The 19030-nt window shown below is 44.2% G+C and overlaps 1 protein-coding gene across 1 annotated transcript in view; it reads right to left on the bottom strand.

Moving 5' to 3' along the window:
• MCMDC2 (minichromosome maintenance domain containing 2) overlaps positions 1-19030 on the bottom strand; it is a 55703-nt gene that overhangs the window by 17114 nt on the left and 19559 nt on the right. The window contains exons 7-10 of the mRNA XM_040354354.1: positions 16906-17034; positions 9384-9621; positions 4732-4937; positions 4488-4648 (exon numbers count right to left, since the gene is read on the bottom strand). Coding sequence (XP_040210288.1) covers positions 4488-4648; positions 4732-4937; positions 9384-9621; positions 16906-17034 — 734 coding nt within the window. The remainder of the gene's footprint in view (positions 1-4487; positions 4649-4731; positions 4938-9383; positions 9622-16905; positions 17035-19030) is intronic.

The raw sequence follows: 19030 nt of genomic DNA, 5'->3' as shown, positions 1-19030 counted from the left end.
CGCGGCGCCAATCATTACAGCTGTTCAAAGCTGTAATGTTCCCCGCCCATATTAAGCAGTCGGCGGCAGCGGGGATGCGGCGCGATGAAGGTAAGGGGGACAGGACATGGCTGCATATGGGGAGACCTTGCTGGATGTGGGGGACATTGATACGGGGGACATTACTGGATACGGGGGACATTACTGGATATGGCGGACATTACTGGATACGGGGGACATTACTGCATACGGGGGACATTACTGCATACGGGGGACATTGCTAGATACGGGGGACATTGCTAGATACGGGGGACATTGCTAGATACGGGGGACATTGCTGCATATGGGGGACAATGCTGGATATTGGGACATTGCTGGATACAGGGACATTGCTGGATATTGGGACATTGCTGGATGTGGGGGACATTGCTGGATGTGGGGGACATTGCTGGATGTGGGGGACATTGCTGGATATTGGGACATTGCTGGATGTGGGGGACATTGCTGGATGTGGGGGACATTGCTGGATACGGGGGACATTGCTGGATACGGGGGACATTGCTGGATACGGGGGACATTGCTGGATAAGGGGGACATTGCTGGATAAGGGGGACATTGCTGGATACGGGGGACATTGCCAGATATTGGGGACATTGCTGGATATGGGGGACAATGCTGGATATGGGGGACATTGCTGGATATGGGGGACATTGCTGGATATGGGGGACATTGCTGGATACGGGGGACATTGCTGGATACGGGGGACATTGCTGGATACGGGGGATATTGCTGGATACGGGGGACATTGCTGCATACGGGGGACATTGCTGCATACGGGGGACATTGCTGCATACGGGGGACATTGCTGGATACGGGGGACATTGCTGGATACGGGGGATATTGCTGGATACAGGGGACATTGCTGCATACGGGGGACATTGCTGCATACGGGGGACATTGCTGCATACGGGGGACATTGCTGCATACGGGGGACATTGCTGGATGTGGGGGACATTGCTGGATGTGGGGGACATTGCTGGATACGGGGGACATTGCTGGATACGGGGGACATTGCCGGATACGGGGGACATTGCCGGATACGGGGGACAATGCTGCATACGGGGGACATTGCTGCATACGGGGGACATTGCTGCATACGGGGGACATTGCTGGATACGGGGGACATTGCTGGATACGGGGGACATTGCCGGATACGGGGGACAATGCCGGATACGGGGGACATTGCTGGATACGGGGGACATTGCTGGATACGGGGGACATTGCTGGATACGGGGGACATTGCTGGATGTGGGGGACATTGCTGGATACGGGGGACATTGCTGGATACGGGGGACATTGCTGGATACGGGGGACATTGCTGCATACGGGGGACATTGCTGCATACGGGGGACATTGCTGGATGTGGGGGACATTGCTGGATATGGGGAGACATTGCTGGATATGGGGGGACATTGCTGGATATGGGGGGACATGGCTGCATTTGTGGGGGGACGTGGCTGCATTTGGGGACACATTTAAAAAAAAGTATCGGTATTCGGTATCGGCGACTACTTGAAAAAAAGTATCGGTACTTGTACTCAGTCCTAAAAAAGTGGTATCGGGACAACCCTAGTATCCTGTACCCCTAACCCTTTCTCCTTAGACACTGAGCCAATCATTTTTTGCAAAAAATAACAATTGGAGTCCTTGAAGCCTGTTTGATTGCTACTGTCGGTGGGTTGATGAGCGTCTGAGTTCAGCTCCAAGATAGATCACTGATTGGAAAGCACGAGAGCCTGGTAAAAATCCAGCAGCTCCTTTGAGGTCAGTGCTCCAGAAGTAATTGCTACCCCCCTCATTTAGCACTCAATTTAAAAAGAAAGGGCCAAATCCTCAAAAGGGATACGCAGGCGGAACTGCTGTTCAGCCTGCGTATCCCTGTGCCTATCTTTGGAACTGATCCTCAGAAGCAGTTTTCCAAAGATAGGCAGAAGATCTGACATCTGTAAGACACTTACACTGTCGGATCTTAGGATGCAGTACCGCATCCGCCGCTGGGGGCATTTCTCATTGAAATGCCGCTTTGCGTATGCAAATGAGGACTTACGGAGATCCACAAAGCTTTTCAGCTTTGTGTTTTCTGCGTAAGTTTACGTTTGCATACGAAAAATTAGTTCTGCTTTTACAAAGTGTAAACTAGTAACACCTTGTAAAAACAGATCTTTTTTTCGATCGCCGCGATTTTTTTTAAATTTTGAATTTTTTTTCCCGGCGCGTAACTTTTTTTTTTTACCCGACGCAACTTTATTGTCCCGTCGCAATCCACAAAGCCCGACGTAACGTAATTTCCCGCACTGCCCGTCTGGAAAATGACGTCACGAGCATGCGCAGTACGGCCGGCGCGGGAGCACGCCTCATTTAAATTGTCGTCGCCCCCTGCAGAAGAGGACCGCCTTGCGCAGGAGAGATTTAAGTTACACGGCCTGAAATTTCTAGGTAAGTGCTTTGTGGATCGGGCACTTAGGTAGAAATTTTAAGTCAGTGTAACTTAAATGGGAAAAGTTAAGTTAGGCAGGATTTCTGCCAGTGTCATTTATACAATAATCAGTGGCTATGTGTAGCTCTGATTGCTGTATAAATGACAATGGTCCTTCAAAATTTGTCAAAAGTGTCCGATACAATGTTGCAATATCTTTGCCATTACTACATAAAAAATTTTTTTTTATATATTTTGTGGGGATATTTATTATAGCAAAAAGTAAAAAATATTGCCTTTGTAGCGCCCCCCTACTTTTGGTACGGGCGCTACACTAAAATTAGTGGGGGATGAGAGGCTTAATCACTTCCATTAACGAATTATGGAATTTAGGCTGCTGCCAATTCCAGAATCGTCCTGTAGGTCAGTCTGCGCGTAGGGGGTGCGTTGACACCCCTGGGCGGCAGTTGGCGCTAGAGGGGTTCTGGGGGATCCACCTCTTTTCAGCAGCCAATCAGGGGGGTTTTTCCCTCGTTGGGCATGCTGGGAAGTGGGACATACCCGCGTTCCAGGTGCGGTACCGCGGGCCCCGCCACTGCGTCCTGCCATGCCGAGGTCAAGCACCATGCACCTTAATTAAAGAGGGACCCCAGCGGCTTGCTGGGTTCCAAACTGTTGCTGGAGGGATCCCAAGCTAGGAGCTGTGCGGAGGGAATTGGCTCGGGAGAACCTAGAACCAGAGGTTGTCCGGAAGGCCTAGATGAACCACCGGGGATCCAGTCAACTCACCGTATGACAGGTATGCTCAGACTGTCAGTGGGTGACATTGATTGAACTAACTGGGAGGATTTACTCAACCTGAATTTTCTAAATCCTAAATTGTCCAGCCTGTGGCAGAGGCCCTGAGGCAAGCCTGTGGCAGAGGCCTGTATGCTCCCAGTGATTTTTTCTTTACAGATGACTTTCCGGTTGCCAGGCACTAGATAACTGCCTGTCCAGGGGGGGCACTTTACCCACCCTGATCGGGTGGCGACGAATTGATTTGCATCATTGCTGAGAGCAGGCTTGCTCTCTCCTAACATCCGGAGGCCTGATACTAAAGTTCCTCTATTCTCATCAGCTTTTTCCCTGTCGTGTGCTTTTTGATGTTGGCCAGTTTGGGCCTTGGAATAAAGCTTTAAAACTGAATTTGTGTCTGGACACTAGCTTTTTCTCACACTCACAGAGGTCACCCCTAGACCAAGTCAAGAAGGTAACTTAGAAAGCCGATCCTGAATCAAACAGCGGCTCCTGAAGTAGGTAGCGCTACACCTTTTTTTCAAAATTGATGCTCTTTTTTTGTTTATAGTGCAAAAAATAGAAACCGCAGAGGTGATCAAATACCACCAAAAGAAAGCTCTATTTGCAGGGAAGAATTTTGTTTGGGTATAACGATGCACGACTGCGCTATTGTCAGCTAAAGCAATGCTGGACAGAATCGCAAAAAATGCTCTGGTCAGGAAGGGGGTAAATCCTTCCTGGGCTGAAGTGGTTAAAGTATGACTAAAAGCAAAACTTTTTAAAATGTTTTGGATAGAGTAGACAGAAAAGGGATTAGGACACCTGTCATGTTTTAATGCTGTCTGTGCCCACATCAGGGGGATTCTCTCTATTTGTTATGTTTACCATTATCACTGAAAGTGAAAGTAAAAGAAAAACTTGAAATTTGGGTTGTCCCCAGACAGTAATAGAGGGGAAATCTTCCAATGGGACACTAGTTCTGGTGACCTTGGGGATAACCAGGAATTATTTCACTCTGGGACAGGAAATGAAGGGAAAATTCCCCAATAGGACACAGATGGCAAAAATAAAAGTTACAGGGGTTATAACCCTCCCTTACTCTATCAAACATGGAAACAATTGCCCTTAGTTCTACTTTAATTATTATAAGTTAATTTTAGTCAGAAGTGTTTACCATCAAGTACTTTTTTTTGTACAATTATTTTTTATTGTGTGTATGTGCTGTTTGCAAACCATTTTTCACTAGACTTACCATCTGTCCGATAAAGGTGTTTTCTCTTGGATTGTTTTTCTTAGAAGAGAAATCTGCATATGCCCAGAAATTACACTGAAGAGGTATAAATATCTGGTGATCCACATCTATTCCATATTTCTTCCCAGGTATGAACACAGCCACGTTTCTACTCTCCAAAACTATGACAAAAAGCACTATTAGCGGATCATCATTGATCAATGGATCGCTGGAACTGAGTTTAATGTCATTATTTTATATTTACCGGACTTTAAATGGTCAAGCTTGTCTTTTTTATGTGAATTTATATCTCCAATAAAGCAGACTCCTCCTTTTGCCATTAAAGCACTGCCAGCATGGACGATAGCAGTCCCTGTCCCGTGTTCATCTTTTCTTACAGTAGCAAAGATGTCACTGAAAGGTGTATGTCGCACTCCACGTGGTAGAAGGCCCACACTGTAACTCATCAGTCTGAAAAACAGATGTCATCTGCTCTTTTTTATTGTTACACTTTTTCCCCATTGTTGTAAAATGAATCAGTGTACAAATGCAAATGAAAAATAGTTAGTATCAGGAGTCTGACAGAAAGTTTTTATAAACTAAATTTCTTTGAAAGAAAATAACAAAAACATGAAAAAAAGGAATATGAGTGTATAATAGCTTTGAGATTAATTGAGAACTTTAAAGTGGTTGTAAAGGCTGAAGTTTTTTTTTACCCTCATGCATTCTATGCACGAGAGACTTGGCTGTCCCGGGACTCCCTCTCCTCATTGGCTGAGACAGCAGCGGGAGCCATTGACTCTCACTGCTGTCAATCACAACCATTGAGCCAATGAGGAGAGAGCAGTGGCGTATTTGAACCACAGCACATAAAGCAGGGCTCAGGAGTGAGCACACACCAGTGCCCCCATAGCTAGTGGCTTGCTATTGAGGGCACTGGTCAAAGAGGGGGGGGGGGGTAGGAGTGCCAGTGGGAGACCCGAGAAGAGGAGGAAGGGGCTGCTCTGTGCAAAACTACGGCACAGAGCTGGTAAGTATAGCATGTTTGTTATTATTAATTTATTTTTAAAGCTGAACCTTTAATACCACTTTAAAGTATAACTAAAGGCAAAACTTTTTTTCATTTTGGACAAGATGGATTACAACAGTCTCATTGGTTTTTATTGCTGTCTGTGTCCCCATTAGGGACATTCACTCTCTCTATTTATCCTGTTTACTATTATTATTGACAGTGAATGAAAAGAAAATTCCAAATTTTGGGTTGCCCCCAGAACAGGAATAGAGGGGGAATCTTCCAAAGGGGACACTACTTCTGGTGACTTGGGGGTACCCCAGAGATTCCTTTAATTTGCAGGGATTTCCTCTTACTTCCTGTTTTGGCTATGAAAGGAAGTGAGGGTAAAGCTTCCCAACGGGATAAACATGGCAAAAAGAAAATTGACAGGGGTTATAACCCTCCCTTACTTTATCTAAAATGGAAAAAAAAAGGTTGCCTATACTTCTACTTCATAATAAATAAGGAAAACAAAAACCACTATACAATTCCTTTAAAATATAAGATATGCCGAAAGATGGAGCTGGGTTTTAACACTTGCATGGAATAAACATTCTCTCACAATAGCATGTCTTTGATAAGCATTTGCAATGTACATTTTAAGGGAGAATGAAAATCCTAACAATGAACTTCTCTTATTTACGCCCATTTGATCTGTTAAATATAGGATTGAAAGTTGTTATGTCTCCAGGATACCTTTCTCTCCATCTTCAGGTTCAAAAAGACAATTCACTGTGTCGTTTAATGTGTTACTGCATTAGTAAGCCATAATTATGTTTGTCTCAGGTTAGCTGTTACGCTTCCGCCATCTACTGGCCAAACATTAATATGAGTGTAAATATTCCTATTTAGCCCTTAAAGGATGTGACATCAAACTCATCATATCCTCTTTAGTCAGGAAGTGAATGCCCCTTAGAGATCTACATTTTCAAGATTATGGCAGTAGGCCTAGATGTTATCTCTCCCCATTCATGGCATCAGAGGTAAGCAATCTTCCTCTTCCTCCTCCACAGGCTATTAGGGAAGCAGTTAGTCATCTCAGTTAGTATTTGTATGATGTTGTTTATTATCGTATGGTAATGTTATACTATTCTTGTCATTTCCAGTTTTACCGCATATCACATGTGTATTGAAATCTGCAACGTGCACAAGAAATAGCAGTCTATTATTGTGTGCGCAGAAAAAGGTCATCTGCCTAGATAGCTACCCATAGACTCCGGGAGTACGGGAGGCGAGTCCAGGACAAAAGTGTTTTGTTAGATCTGTTCGATATGTGCAAAATATACCTGTTAATCTTTTCCGAAAATTTGCTAGCTGAGAACTTGTTTGTGCCCTATGCCTGTGACTAATATCAGCTACATTCTTCTCAGCTATCTCTGAAGACTACAGAACTACACCCTTCTGTGTTATGGAGAGAAGGAGAACGGTGCAATCCTGTAGTCCTATTCTGTTTCTTTTGTTATACAGAAGAGGGAGTGAGCATTGTCATGAGGTTGATTTACTAACACAGGAGAGTGCTAAATATGGCGCAGCTTTGCATAAAAACCAATCAACTTCTATATTTTAGGCCCCTTTCACACCAGTGGACTGATTGAGTCGCCTGTCTATTTTTATCAGGCGGACCCGATCGGACCATCCATAGCTCTCTATGGGGCGGCAGATGCCTGGGGACATGTGTCTGCTAAAAAGAGACAGATGCGGATACGTCAGGTGTATCGGATCAGATGACAATCGGATGGAAAAGGACACGCAGTCGGTTTCCATCCAACCACCACAGAGAGGAGAGCGGGCTGTGTCCGCTCTACAGACCTGTCATCCGCCGGCTCAGTGGAGAGATTGAATGGATCTGCTCTGCCTGAAAGGGGCCTTACTGTCAAAGTTAATTGAAGAAGCTGATTGATTTTATATACAGAGCTGCACCAGATTTTGTACTCTCCAGTTTTAGTAAATCAACCCCTGTGTTATTGGCAGAATCACCAAGTGAAAATAAAACTTGAAAAAGAAAACTAGTGCAGCCACCACAACTATGGATTGGCAACCTACAATATGCAGACATTTTTGGGCAGCTATAGGGACCATGGGAGTTTTCACTCCCATCTTCCCTTCTCTCCCTCTCCATCTTATCGGGGTCTTGTGTTTGTGGGGGCCCGGTGTCTGGTTGCATGGACGCCCGAGGGCTTCATTTATATGGAGCCCGACTTATGCCATCATTGCGCTTGTATTCCAATGTATCATCACTTGTTCCTAGCCCCGCCCTACTCCTCCCAGACCTCTAGGCTGCACTCGTGCCATTTTGATCGTCGGCTGGTCACACCCGGCGTCGTCATTTGACGCCTTGTGGGGGGTGGCGTCTCCGGCATCACTGCGCTGTTCTATCTTGCCGCCAGTGCTTCTGGGGGTTGTAGGCTTGGCGGCATGGCCTTTGTTTGGCACATGCACAGTGGGCATCATCTCATCCATGCTCGCTCGGTGACGTCATACGCCCGAGCGAGCGGGGGATATAAAATGCCGGCGGTTTATCAACACAACCTTGTTGGAATAAGGGGGCGACCTCACAGTAGATGTTTCTTTTCTAGGTAATTACTTCTCAGCTTATTTTTCCAGACTGTTGACTCTCTTCTCCATCCAACTACTTTGTTATTCCTTGATGCTCTATTTAAACCTTTCCTAAGTGACCAGACTGGTTTTGTATATTGGCATACCAAGCTTCTATGTTTACGATATGATAGGATTTTAATCTGCATAATCATATATATGTTGAGCGTTAAGCCCCCTTTCTTTCTCCCCTTTTTTCTTTTTAAACTTGAATTCCTGTGTATTACTATCTGGTTACTGTATTTTTCTGCCATTGGTGAATAATCCCCTGTTCCCTACAGAGGAGCGGGGACCATTGACGGCTTTAATAGTTCAATATGCACAATCCTTTAATTCTTTGTTTCTATATAGTTTTCCTTATTCCATAAAAATATTCCTTCCCCTTTCCATTTTTCGCTGATTTCATGTTCACTCTTGTATATTTTTAGTGCTCTGTGTCCTGATAGATCATTCCTTGATCTTTTGGAACCGTTGGCTCTGTTTTCTGAGAAAAACTCATTGGCTGCCCCCTCTATTTTACTTCTTTCATATCAAGTAGAGTAAGTTACTTTCTGAGCCAATTGGCCCATTATTCATACTCCGTTCTTTACATTCCCTGGAACATAGCATTTATTTATGCTTTTTGTCCCCTATAGCTGGGTCTTTTGTATATCCCCTCGACCTTGATAATTGGACAGGTTAACACACATTCTATGTGGGGCTACACATGTGACTTTCCTCCGTCTTGGCTGAGTGAAGGTGGGTTTTCTTGGTGGTCGCCTCTTGGTGAGGTGTGGCACATATTAATGTTACAATATAATTTCATGTTTTTGATTCATTTTTCAATGTACTTATATTCTGCCTTTACATTTCCATGTTAGAGCTGGTTTGTGGATCGGTGGTCCCAGTCTAATCCCCTAAGGGAAGCCTTAATGGCAAAACATGTAGATATGGGACAATCTTCTGTGACCACTACTTCATACAATTTTGGGAACACCAGCGACCCATAAACCTCAATATCTGCTTCAATATTTGGTTTTATTGGACCCCTTGTCTGTACAATTTATATGCGTATGACATCCTAAATAAAAACCTTTTATATATTAAATATTTTTTGTTCAATATATTGTCATAGCACCGTTACAATCCCACTCTCTTCCTCCTTTTTTACCAATTGCATTTGGGATGAGGTGCGTATTGTTATGGAATCACTTGGATCTTCTTCATTCTATACACAACCTGCAATATATTACATTTTTGTTTTTGGTTTCAGATACAGTTTAAGATACCTCTCCACAATTAGTGTCTCACGTGTCACTACCAAAAGGTCTATGGTATTTCCAATGTCTTCATCTTCATTACATGTTTGCACAAGGCTGAGTAGCATGCAGAGTTTAAGTGTATTGTATGTCCCCACTGGGACAACTTGAGAAGCAAAGATATTTGCAAGTACTCCTGTGAAAATCCATGGGGAACCAAAGGTCTTTGCATAAAGTTCTCGAAGTGGCTCACTTATGGTCAGAGAACCTAACAGAAAAATCAGGATATAAAGATGTCACCATAAGTTATAGACAGTTGTTACATCCACGATCACGACGTATAAGGCCTCGTACACACGACAGAGATTCTCGGCAGAATTCGCCGAGAAACTCGGTCAAAACCCGGATTCTGCCGAGAATCTCTGTCGTCTGTACAGTTTTGGCTCGATGGAGCCGCCGAGGAGCTCGACGAGAAAATAGAGAACATGTTCTCTATTTTCTCGTTGGCCGCGTTGTTCTATAGGAGAAGGCGGCCCGCCGAGCTCTTCGGCGGCTTCATCCCAAAACGAGACGAGGAACTCGACGTGCCAAGCACGTCGAGTTTCTCTGTCGTGTGTACGAGGCCTAAGACATTATTTGCTCATAAAGGATAAGACCGACTGACATTTCAGTTTAAAGTAGCCACAAGTGTGAATCTGTCTGGGTAGCTAAAATTATGACATTTATACACCTTAGCATAATATTTTATGGCCAGAACTCATGCCGTAAAAAGGTTGGAGGAAAAAGAAAAGGCAACATACAAGAAGGCACACATTTTTCACACAAATCTTCCATCTCATCCAGACTCGAGGAGTCTGGTCATACGTTCCTAACCAGATGGTATAGGGTCCCTGTAAGACTACAGTGAATGTTCCTGAATGTCGATCCTAATTGCTGGAGATACAGGGGTTCTAGGGGCACACTGCTCCATATATTTTGGTCAAGCCCACACATCTGACCTTTGTGGTTCAAAGTCTGTGCCTTAAAGTGGTTGTAAACCCTGTACCCAGGGCCGCTGATAGGCCAGTACAGCTGGCCCAGCTGTACCGGGCCCGGCTGGCAGGGGGGCCCGGGCAGCCTCGACAGAACCAATTAATGTTATAAAAAAAAAAAAACTTCCACAGTCATCCGACCAGCTAATACACAAATAGGCCAAACCCCCCCCGCCGCTTATTACGTTTTTTTTTTTTTTTTTTGGCTGCTTGATCCGTACGTAGTCGGCAGCAGGTAGGGACTATTTCCTGTATTTCGGGCGCGGAAGAGTATCACTTCTCTCTCCCGCGCCCGCTCCTCTGCTCTGCTCAGTCTGCAGAATCAAGTCCCGGCCAGCTTGTCCTTCCCTGGCGCCGCGGAGTGATTCTTCTCCCTCCGCGGCGCCAGGGAAGAGAGTGAGAGAAGGCAAAGCAGCGGCCGTTGCAGAAAGGAAAAAAACATTTTTTGTGACACTCCAGGCAGCGAATCCAGGCAGGCAGACAGCACAGTAGCCAGCACTACTACTGCAGTCAAGGAGGAATTGACTCTGTCCTGTCCAGGAATCAGGATAACAGGTATGAATGTACTTGTTTGGGGGGGGGGGGGGGGGGGTCAAGATCTTCTGTCTGCAGGCTCACTCTAATTATTATTTCAGGCTTGGCTACCCCACTGTAGCTGAAAGTACAAGGTCACATAGCAGAAACCCTAGAGAACAAGACAGTCTGATCACTGAGTAGTGGTAGCATTTAAAGCAGAGGTTCACCCAAAAAAATTATTTTTAACATTACATTCAGCCGAGTTGTCCTAATGACAATCGCCTGTTTTTGTTTTTTTTGTACATAACGTATTTCACCGCCGCTTCCGGGTAGCTCTTCTGCGGGACTGGGCGTTCCTATCTGATTGACAGGCTTCTGACCGTCGCATACTACGCGTCACGAGTTGCCGAAAGAAGCCAAACGTCGGTGCGCAGGCGCCGTATAGAGACGCACCGACGTTCGGCTTCTTTCGGCAACTCATGATGCGCTGTATGCGACCGTCGGAAGCCTGTCAATCAGATAGGAACGCCCAGTCCCGCAGAAGACATACCCAGAAGCGGCGGTAAAATACAGTATGTACAAAAAAAAAAAAAACAGCCGATTGTCATTAGGACAATTCGGCTGAATGTAATGTTAAAATTTTATTTTTGGGTGAACCCCCACTTTAAGGAAAATGTTTCACTGCAAATACATACCTCCCAACCGTCCCGGATTCCACGGGACCCTCCCGCAATTCCAAGTGTGTCCGGGGGTCCCGCGGACTAGACTAGAGTCCCAGAAAACAGGGCCCCAGGCGCGACCTTTAGGGGGAGACATTCCGTGCCTCCTCCTAATTTTCATTTTCTGTGTCCCCGATCTCACCCGCCATGTTTGGTGCCCTGTGATTGGGCATATGGGGGTCATGTGCAGCGTGGGGCTGGCCTGTCTGGGATCGTCTAGAAGTCCCACCTCCGCACATGACCGCTATACGCCCAATCACAGTGCGACGGGAAATACGGACAATGGTGGCGGGAGACAATCACAGTGTGAGCCGCCGGAGCTGCGGTCTTCACCTCCGCCTGTCTCTCTGCTCTGTGTCCCTCGGCGGCAGTGTGTCCCTCGGCGGCAGAGGGGCAGGGCGACTCGGTTCTAAGAGATGGGAGCATGGATGATGGAGGTGCAGTCTTACACCATGGAGCGGGCTGCAGGTGGATGGCGCAGGCGGGGAGTCGGGACAGAGGTAAGGAGGACGGATTTGAACCGAGCTGTGGGGAGGGGGGTGTGTGAGTAGTGCAGGAAGTAGGACGCTTACTGTAGGAGTCAGGGGGGTCAGCGTCTGTGTCAGGTGGGGGTCAGCGTCTGTGTCAGGTGGGGGTCAGCGTCTGTGTCAGGTGGGGGTCAGCGTCTGTGTCAGGTGGGGGTCAGCGTCTGTGTCAGGTGGGGGTCAGCGTCTGTGTCAGGTGGGACTCAGCGTCTGTGTCAGGTGGGACTCAGCGTCTGTGTCAGGTGGGGGTCTGTGTCAGGTGGGGGTCAGTGTCTGTGTCAGGTGGGGGTCAGCGTCTGTGTCAGGTGGGGGTCAGCGTAATGTGAGTAGTGCAGAAAGTAGGAGTCAGGTGGATCAGTGTGTTTGTCAGGGGGTCAGATAGATCACATGTGTTCAAAACATGGAAAGAGTGCAGCGCTATGTGGTTAAAATCATGTGTGAAATAAATGTTATACCTTGAAATCCTCTGTAACTCAAAAGATGCAACCTGTAGAATTTTTTAGACCTTGCCTATGGAGATTTTAAAGGGTAAAAGTTTGTTGCCATTCCACAAGCGGGTGCAATTTTTAAGCGTGACATGTGGGGTCAAAATTTACTCGGCGTAACATTATCTTTCACAATATAAAAAAAATTGGGCTAACTTTACTGTTGTCTTGGGTCTGTTCTAATCTGAAAACAGTATTTATTTTGGATAATAAAACTTATAACTGGCTGGAGAAAAATAAATATCACTTGTAGACAAATCTGCACGTTGTTTCAAGGCGGGGTCTGGGGAGGGGCCAAGGGCGGGGCCAGGGGTGTGGCTGAAGGAGGGATCAGGGGTGGAGCTGAAGGGGGCCCCGTCAGGTATGCTGTACGGGGCCCCATGATTTCTATCAGCGGCCCTGCCTGTACCTACAGGCAAGCCTCTATTAAGGCTTACCTGTAGGTGCTGGAAATATCTCCTAAACCTGCACGGTTTAGGAGATATTTACAATATACGCTTGCGCCAAAATCATAGGCGCATGCACACTTTAGAAAGGGCATGGTCCCAGAAGGAAGAGGGCTTCCAGCCAGAGGGCATAGTAGCCCATTATGCTTTACCTTTGCAGGGAAATAAAGAGGAAGTAAAGCCCATCAGGGTTTACTTCCTCTTTAAAGAATATGCAAACTCGACATTTCATGTTCCTGATATGTGCCTTTGGTACCATGTATGAAAAAGTCTTCTGTTCTCCTTGTATTGCTTTCTTTGTGTCAAGTCCCTGGTGTTCCTGTCAGTCCCTCTAATTTCATATTTAAAAGTGACCACACTAAGCAGGAGAACACACAGTGGTTAGTTCTCTAGGTGTTCTGGGAACTCAGCCTGCTCTCCTCCAATGATCAGACTTGGAAGCTCAGTGTGCTGGTGTTTCTCCTTACCCAGCTCTTATGCACTTGAGAATAGAGGGAATGTGATCACTTATGAAAAAGGGGAAAAGGGTATTTATAACGTTTTTATTTTTTATTTTTATATATCTATACACAAATGTTTTGCCTTTATTTTCTATTTTAAACGGAATGTGTTGTTTTACAAGGTATGGAAAAACAATCACTTTAATTTCAGAATTTTTTGGACTATTCCTTGCAGACAATCGAGCAGCATGTCTACTACATCTCAGTTCAGTCACAAGGCGGAAATACCACGTTCTTTGGTAATTCATCTTAATAAGATGCTGCCAGGACATGTATCCCATCTCACTGAAAATCCCCCTGCCCCCTATAATTGGTCAATGGTTTAAAACAATAACGTCAATTGTAAAAATGGAAAACCTTATGATGTTTCTTAGAAAGCAGGAGGACTGTTTTCATAAGATATGGTTCTATTAGACCCAATTTAAATGCTCAGATGAATGCAAAGAAATAATGGGAACCTAGCTCTCTAGGATGATTGGAGACCCCCCAAAGTAAACACAGGGCCAGTACTAAAGGTGTAAAGCCCTATCTGTAATGATAACACCATTCTACTTGAGATCAATGTACTGTTGCATAATGTGATCCTTGGCTCTCCAAATCAAGTAATTCTGATATGTAATACTTGTCTGTATTTCTATATTACTGTGTTTGTTGCTTTGGATAAATAAATAAAAAAAAAGCAGAAACAATTGAGTACTATTCGTAATACTTTTTTTATTTGCACGAACATACATTTTTTCAGGACAAGCTTTTGGGCTATGTCCCCTTCTTCAATGTCCAATCATAATTATGCTTTAATTATGCCTCTATTAGAGGCTGGCATAGCACACTATGTGACTAGTTTTAAAAAACAAGCAGTGTAAATACCTAATTAGAGTTGTCTTTAGGCCGGTCACATGCTACATAGCTTCAGTGGAGGAGACGAGCGGCCACGTGATCGCCCAATCTGACTTCAGAGGGAGATCCCGGCCCCTCCCGCAGAAGCAATCCATCAGAGCTGTAAAGCGGCCATGAGTGATGTGACCAGCCTGAAGACAGTTCAAATTAGGTATTTACACTAGTCGTTTTTTAAATTAGTGACATAATAGAGGGGCTGGCATAGTTTTATGTGGATGGGTTAACAAACCCTTTAACCACTTAAGCCCCGGACCATATTGCTGCCTAAAGACCCAAGGGGTTTTTACAGTTCGGGACTGCGTCGCTTTAACAGACAATTGCGCGGTTGTGCGACGTGGCTCCCAAACAAAATTGGTGTCCTTTTTTCCCCACAAATAGAGCTTTCTTTTGGTGGTATTTGATCACCTCTGCGGTTTTTATTTTTTGCGCTATAAACAAAAATAGAGAGACAATTTTGGAAAAAATTCAATATTTTTTACTTTTTGCTGTAATAAATATCCCCCAAAAACATATATAATTTATTTTTTTCCTCAGTTTAGGCCGATACGTATTCTTCTACCTATTTTTGGTAAAAAAATCGCAATAATCGTTTATCGGTTGGTTTGCGCAAAATTTATAGCGTTTACAAAATAGGGGATAGTTTTTTTGCATTTTTATTTTTTTTATTTTTTTTTACTACTAATGGCGGCGATCAGCGATTTTTTTCGTGACTGCGACATTATGGCGGACACTTCTGACAATTTTGACACATTTTTGGGACCATTGTAATTTTCACAGCAAAAAATGCATTTAAATTGCATTCTTTATTGTGAAAATGACAGTTGCAGTTTGGGAGTTAAACACAGGGGGCGCTGTAACATTTAGTGTTCACTTTGTGTGTGTTTACTAGTGTAGGGGGGTGTGGCTGTAGGAATGACATCATCGATCGGGTCTTCCCTATAAAGGGAATCACCGATCGATGCGCCGCCACAGTGAAGCACGGGGAAGCCGTGTTTACACACGGCTCTCCCCGTTCTTCAGCTCCGGGGAGCGATTGCGACGGAGCGGCTAAAAACAAATAGCCGCGCCGTCATCCCGGATCGCTCCCCGAGCGGACCCGACCTCCGCATGTACCGGGGGGGTCCCGATCGGACCCCCCACCCACGTCTAGCAGAGGACGTACAGGTACGTGATTGTGCCTGTCCGTGCCATTCTGCTGACGTATATGTACATGAGGAGGTCGGGAAGTGGTTAAGCAATCACATTCAAACTCATGTTAAATAGGAGTCAGTACACACCTGCCATCATTTAAAGTGCCTCTGATTAACCCAAAATAAAGTTCAGCTGTTCTAGTAGGTCATTACTGACATTTTCTTAGTTGCATGCTACAGCAAAGCCATGGTCCGTACAGAGCTTCCAAAGCATCAGAGGGATCTCATTGTTAAAAGGTATCAGTCAGGAGAAGGGTACAAAAGAGTTTCCAAGGCATTTGATATACCATGGAACACAGTGTAGACAGTCAACATCAAGTAGAGAAAATATGGCACAAGAGTGACATTACCAAGAACTGGACGTCCCTCCAAAAATGATGAAAAGACAAGAAGAAAACTGGTCAGGGAGGCTGCCAAGAGGCGTACAGCAACATTAATTGAGTTGCAGGAATATCTGGCAATTTCTGGCTGTGTGGTACATGTGACAGCAATCTCCTGTATTTTTCATATGTCTGGGCTATGGGGTAGAATGGCAAGATGGAAGCATTTTTCCAGGAAGAAAAACATCCAAGCCCGGCTATATTTTTCAAAAACACATCTAGAAAGCTAAACACGAAGAGGAAATTCATTTTTCAGTATGACAAAATGACCCAAAGCATACATCCAAATCAACAAAGGAATGGCTTCACCAGAAAAAGATTAAAGTTTTGGAATGGCCCAGCCAGAGCCAAGACCTGAATCTGATTGAAAATCTGTGGGGTGATCTGAAAAAGGAAATACCCTCGAAATCTGACGGAGTGTTTTTGCAAAGAAGAGTGGGCAAATAAATATTGTCAAGACAAGATGTATTATGCTGATAGACTCATACCCAAAAAGAGTGCTGTAATAAAATCAAAAGGTGCTTCAACAAAGTATTAGTTTAAGGTTGGCACACTAATGCAACCATATTACTTTATTTTTTTATTTTTACTTCCCTCCCACTAAAAAATTTCAGTTTGTTTTTCAATTAAGTTGTAAAGTTTATAGGTTACATTATAGGTGGAAAAAGTTCTGAAATGATTTATCTTTTGTCTCATTGTTTTACATGATAGAAACCTGTCATTTTGTATACACTGTGTGTGTGTGTATATATATATATATATATATATATATATATATATATATATATATATATATATATATATATATAGCATATTATGAAAGATGAAACAATGTACTGTATTCCTAGCGGGTACCGCACTTACTTTCTGCTATGTACTGATGAATATTATTTGCTTCAATGCAAAAAGATAGTTGAGAACCATTAGGCCCACATACTGGAATTCCTACTACTCTATACCTTCCCCCTATTTTCATCCTGTTAATTAACTCATCTACAAGAAAAAGAAAACAAACATGTTATTTACAAATGATCTAAAAAAGTATTTTTACAAATAAATCTACTGCACACTATGCCAGTCAGTTTTCTATTGGTCTTGTAAGGACAACCACAGCTGACACACAGACATCAGGGAGGTGGACGGAAACCCCCGGGAACGGAGCGGAGCAGGAACATCCAGCTGCTAGAGGAACGATTTACCCACTCCTGTTGCCTGTCACCCCTGCAGGGGTATCTACATCTGGTGAGTGGGGAACCAAAAGGGGAGCACAAGAGTCACCTAAAGTGTCTACCAGCTATTAAGGATATCCACCAAAGTCACACGTTTACAGTATCTAAAGCAGTGGTCTCAAAGTACCGGCCCGCGGGCCATTTGCGGCCCGCGGACCAGTTATAAATGACCCGCAGGCAGGGTGGAAGTGGGGGAGCAAAGAGTAAAAAAAAAATATATATATTTTTTTTTTTTTTTTTTGTGAGCTGGTGCTATCTGGTGGTGAGCCGTTGGTATTACAAGTTATTACCACCAGATGTGAGCTGGCGCCATCTGGTGGTGGCCGTTGGTATTACAAGTTAAGCATTACAAGTTAAACAGCAATTCTAATGTCATTTTACACTATTTTCACTGCCATCTTCTTCCCTCTAATTAGAACCCCCAAACATTATATATATATTTTATCCTAACACCCTAGAGAATAAAATGGCGATTGTTGCAATACTTTCTGTTACGCCGTATTTGCACAGCGGTCTTACAAGCGCACTTTTTTGGGAAAAAAATACACTTTTTTAATTAAAAATTAAGACAACAGTAAAGTTATCCCCATTTTTTTTTAATATTATGAAAGATAATGTTACGCCGAGTAAATTCATACCCAACATGTCACGCTTCAAAATTGCGTCCGCTTGTGGAATGCCGACAAACTTTTTTACCCTTTAAAATCTTCATAGGTGACGTTTAAATAAATCTACAGGTTGCATGTTTTAAGTTACAGAGGAGGTCTAGTGCTAGAATTATTGCTCTCGCTCTACCAATCGCAGCGATACCTCACATGTGTGGTTTGAACACCGTTTACATATGCGGGCGCTACTCACGTATATGTGTTCGCTTCTGCGCGCAAGCTCGTTGGGACGGGGTGCGTTTTCTGGCTCCTAACTTTTTTAGCTGGCTCCTAGATTCCAAGCAAATTTGTCAAACCCTGACTTACACCAGTGCTGGTGGTAATAATGCGCTCGCTGACACCAGTGCTGGGGGTTAATAATGTGTTCGCTGACACCAGTACTGTTGTTTTTGAAGTTTGAAAGTTTGCATGCGGCCCCCCATGGCATATGAAAACTTGTCTTGTGGCCCTCAGGTAATTTGAGTTTGAGACCCCTGATCTAAAGGAACCGGCTATATGATGTTTATTGATTTATATCAACTGATATATTGATCATTTAAAGGTTGCTATGGGTTTGTGAGGCTGCACATTAACCTTACAACCACTTCAGATACTAGGCAACCCTTTACAGGGGGCCTATATTGAAGTTTTCTTTTCACATATATTTTCACTTATTTATTTAATAAGTCCCACTCATTTCATCCAAGCGTGGCTAGACGGACACCAAGGGGTGACTGACTTGGAGAGTTTCCCCCTGGGGGGCGCGTCTAAGCTTTAATTATTTAAATAACTTTTTTGCACAGCACTGTTTTGCACCGCACTTATTCACTTTATTATAGGAACTATAAGACAACAACAGTGGTTGTTACGACACATTAATTGAATTTTGACACATTGTACGACACAACATATTTTTTTCATTGGCATTACCCCACAATTGGCAGCGCCACTCACCCCCATTTAAACAGCTACTCAAACATGTTATTTAAATGACGTGATTTAGAATTTTCAGTGTAGGTATTAAGCCACTTGCAATCAGAAAAAGAAGATCAAAATGCATGTAACCAGATGTAATGTACGCTTAATGGGGTCCAATCACACCACAATGTCTGCATT

Source organism: Rana temporaria, chromosome 5 (genome assembly GCF_905171775.1).
Source record: "Rana temporaria chromosome 5, aRanTem1.1, whole genome shotgun sequence".
Lineage (NCBI taxonomy): Eukaryota > Metazoa > Chordata > Amphibia > Anura > Ranidae > Rana > Rana temporaria.
Note: the sequence above shows the minus strand (reverse complement) of the source record. Positions and strands in the feature narration are given on the sequence as shown.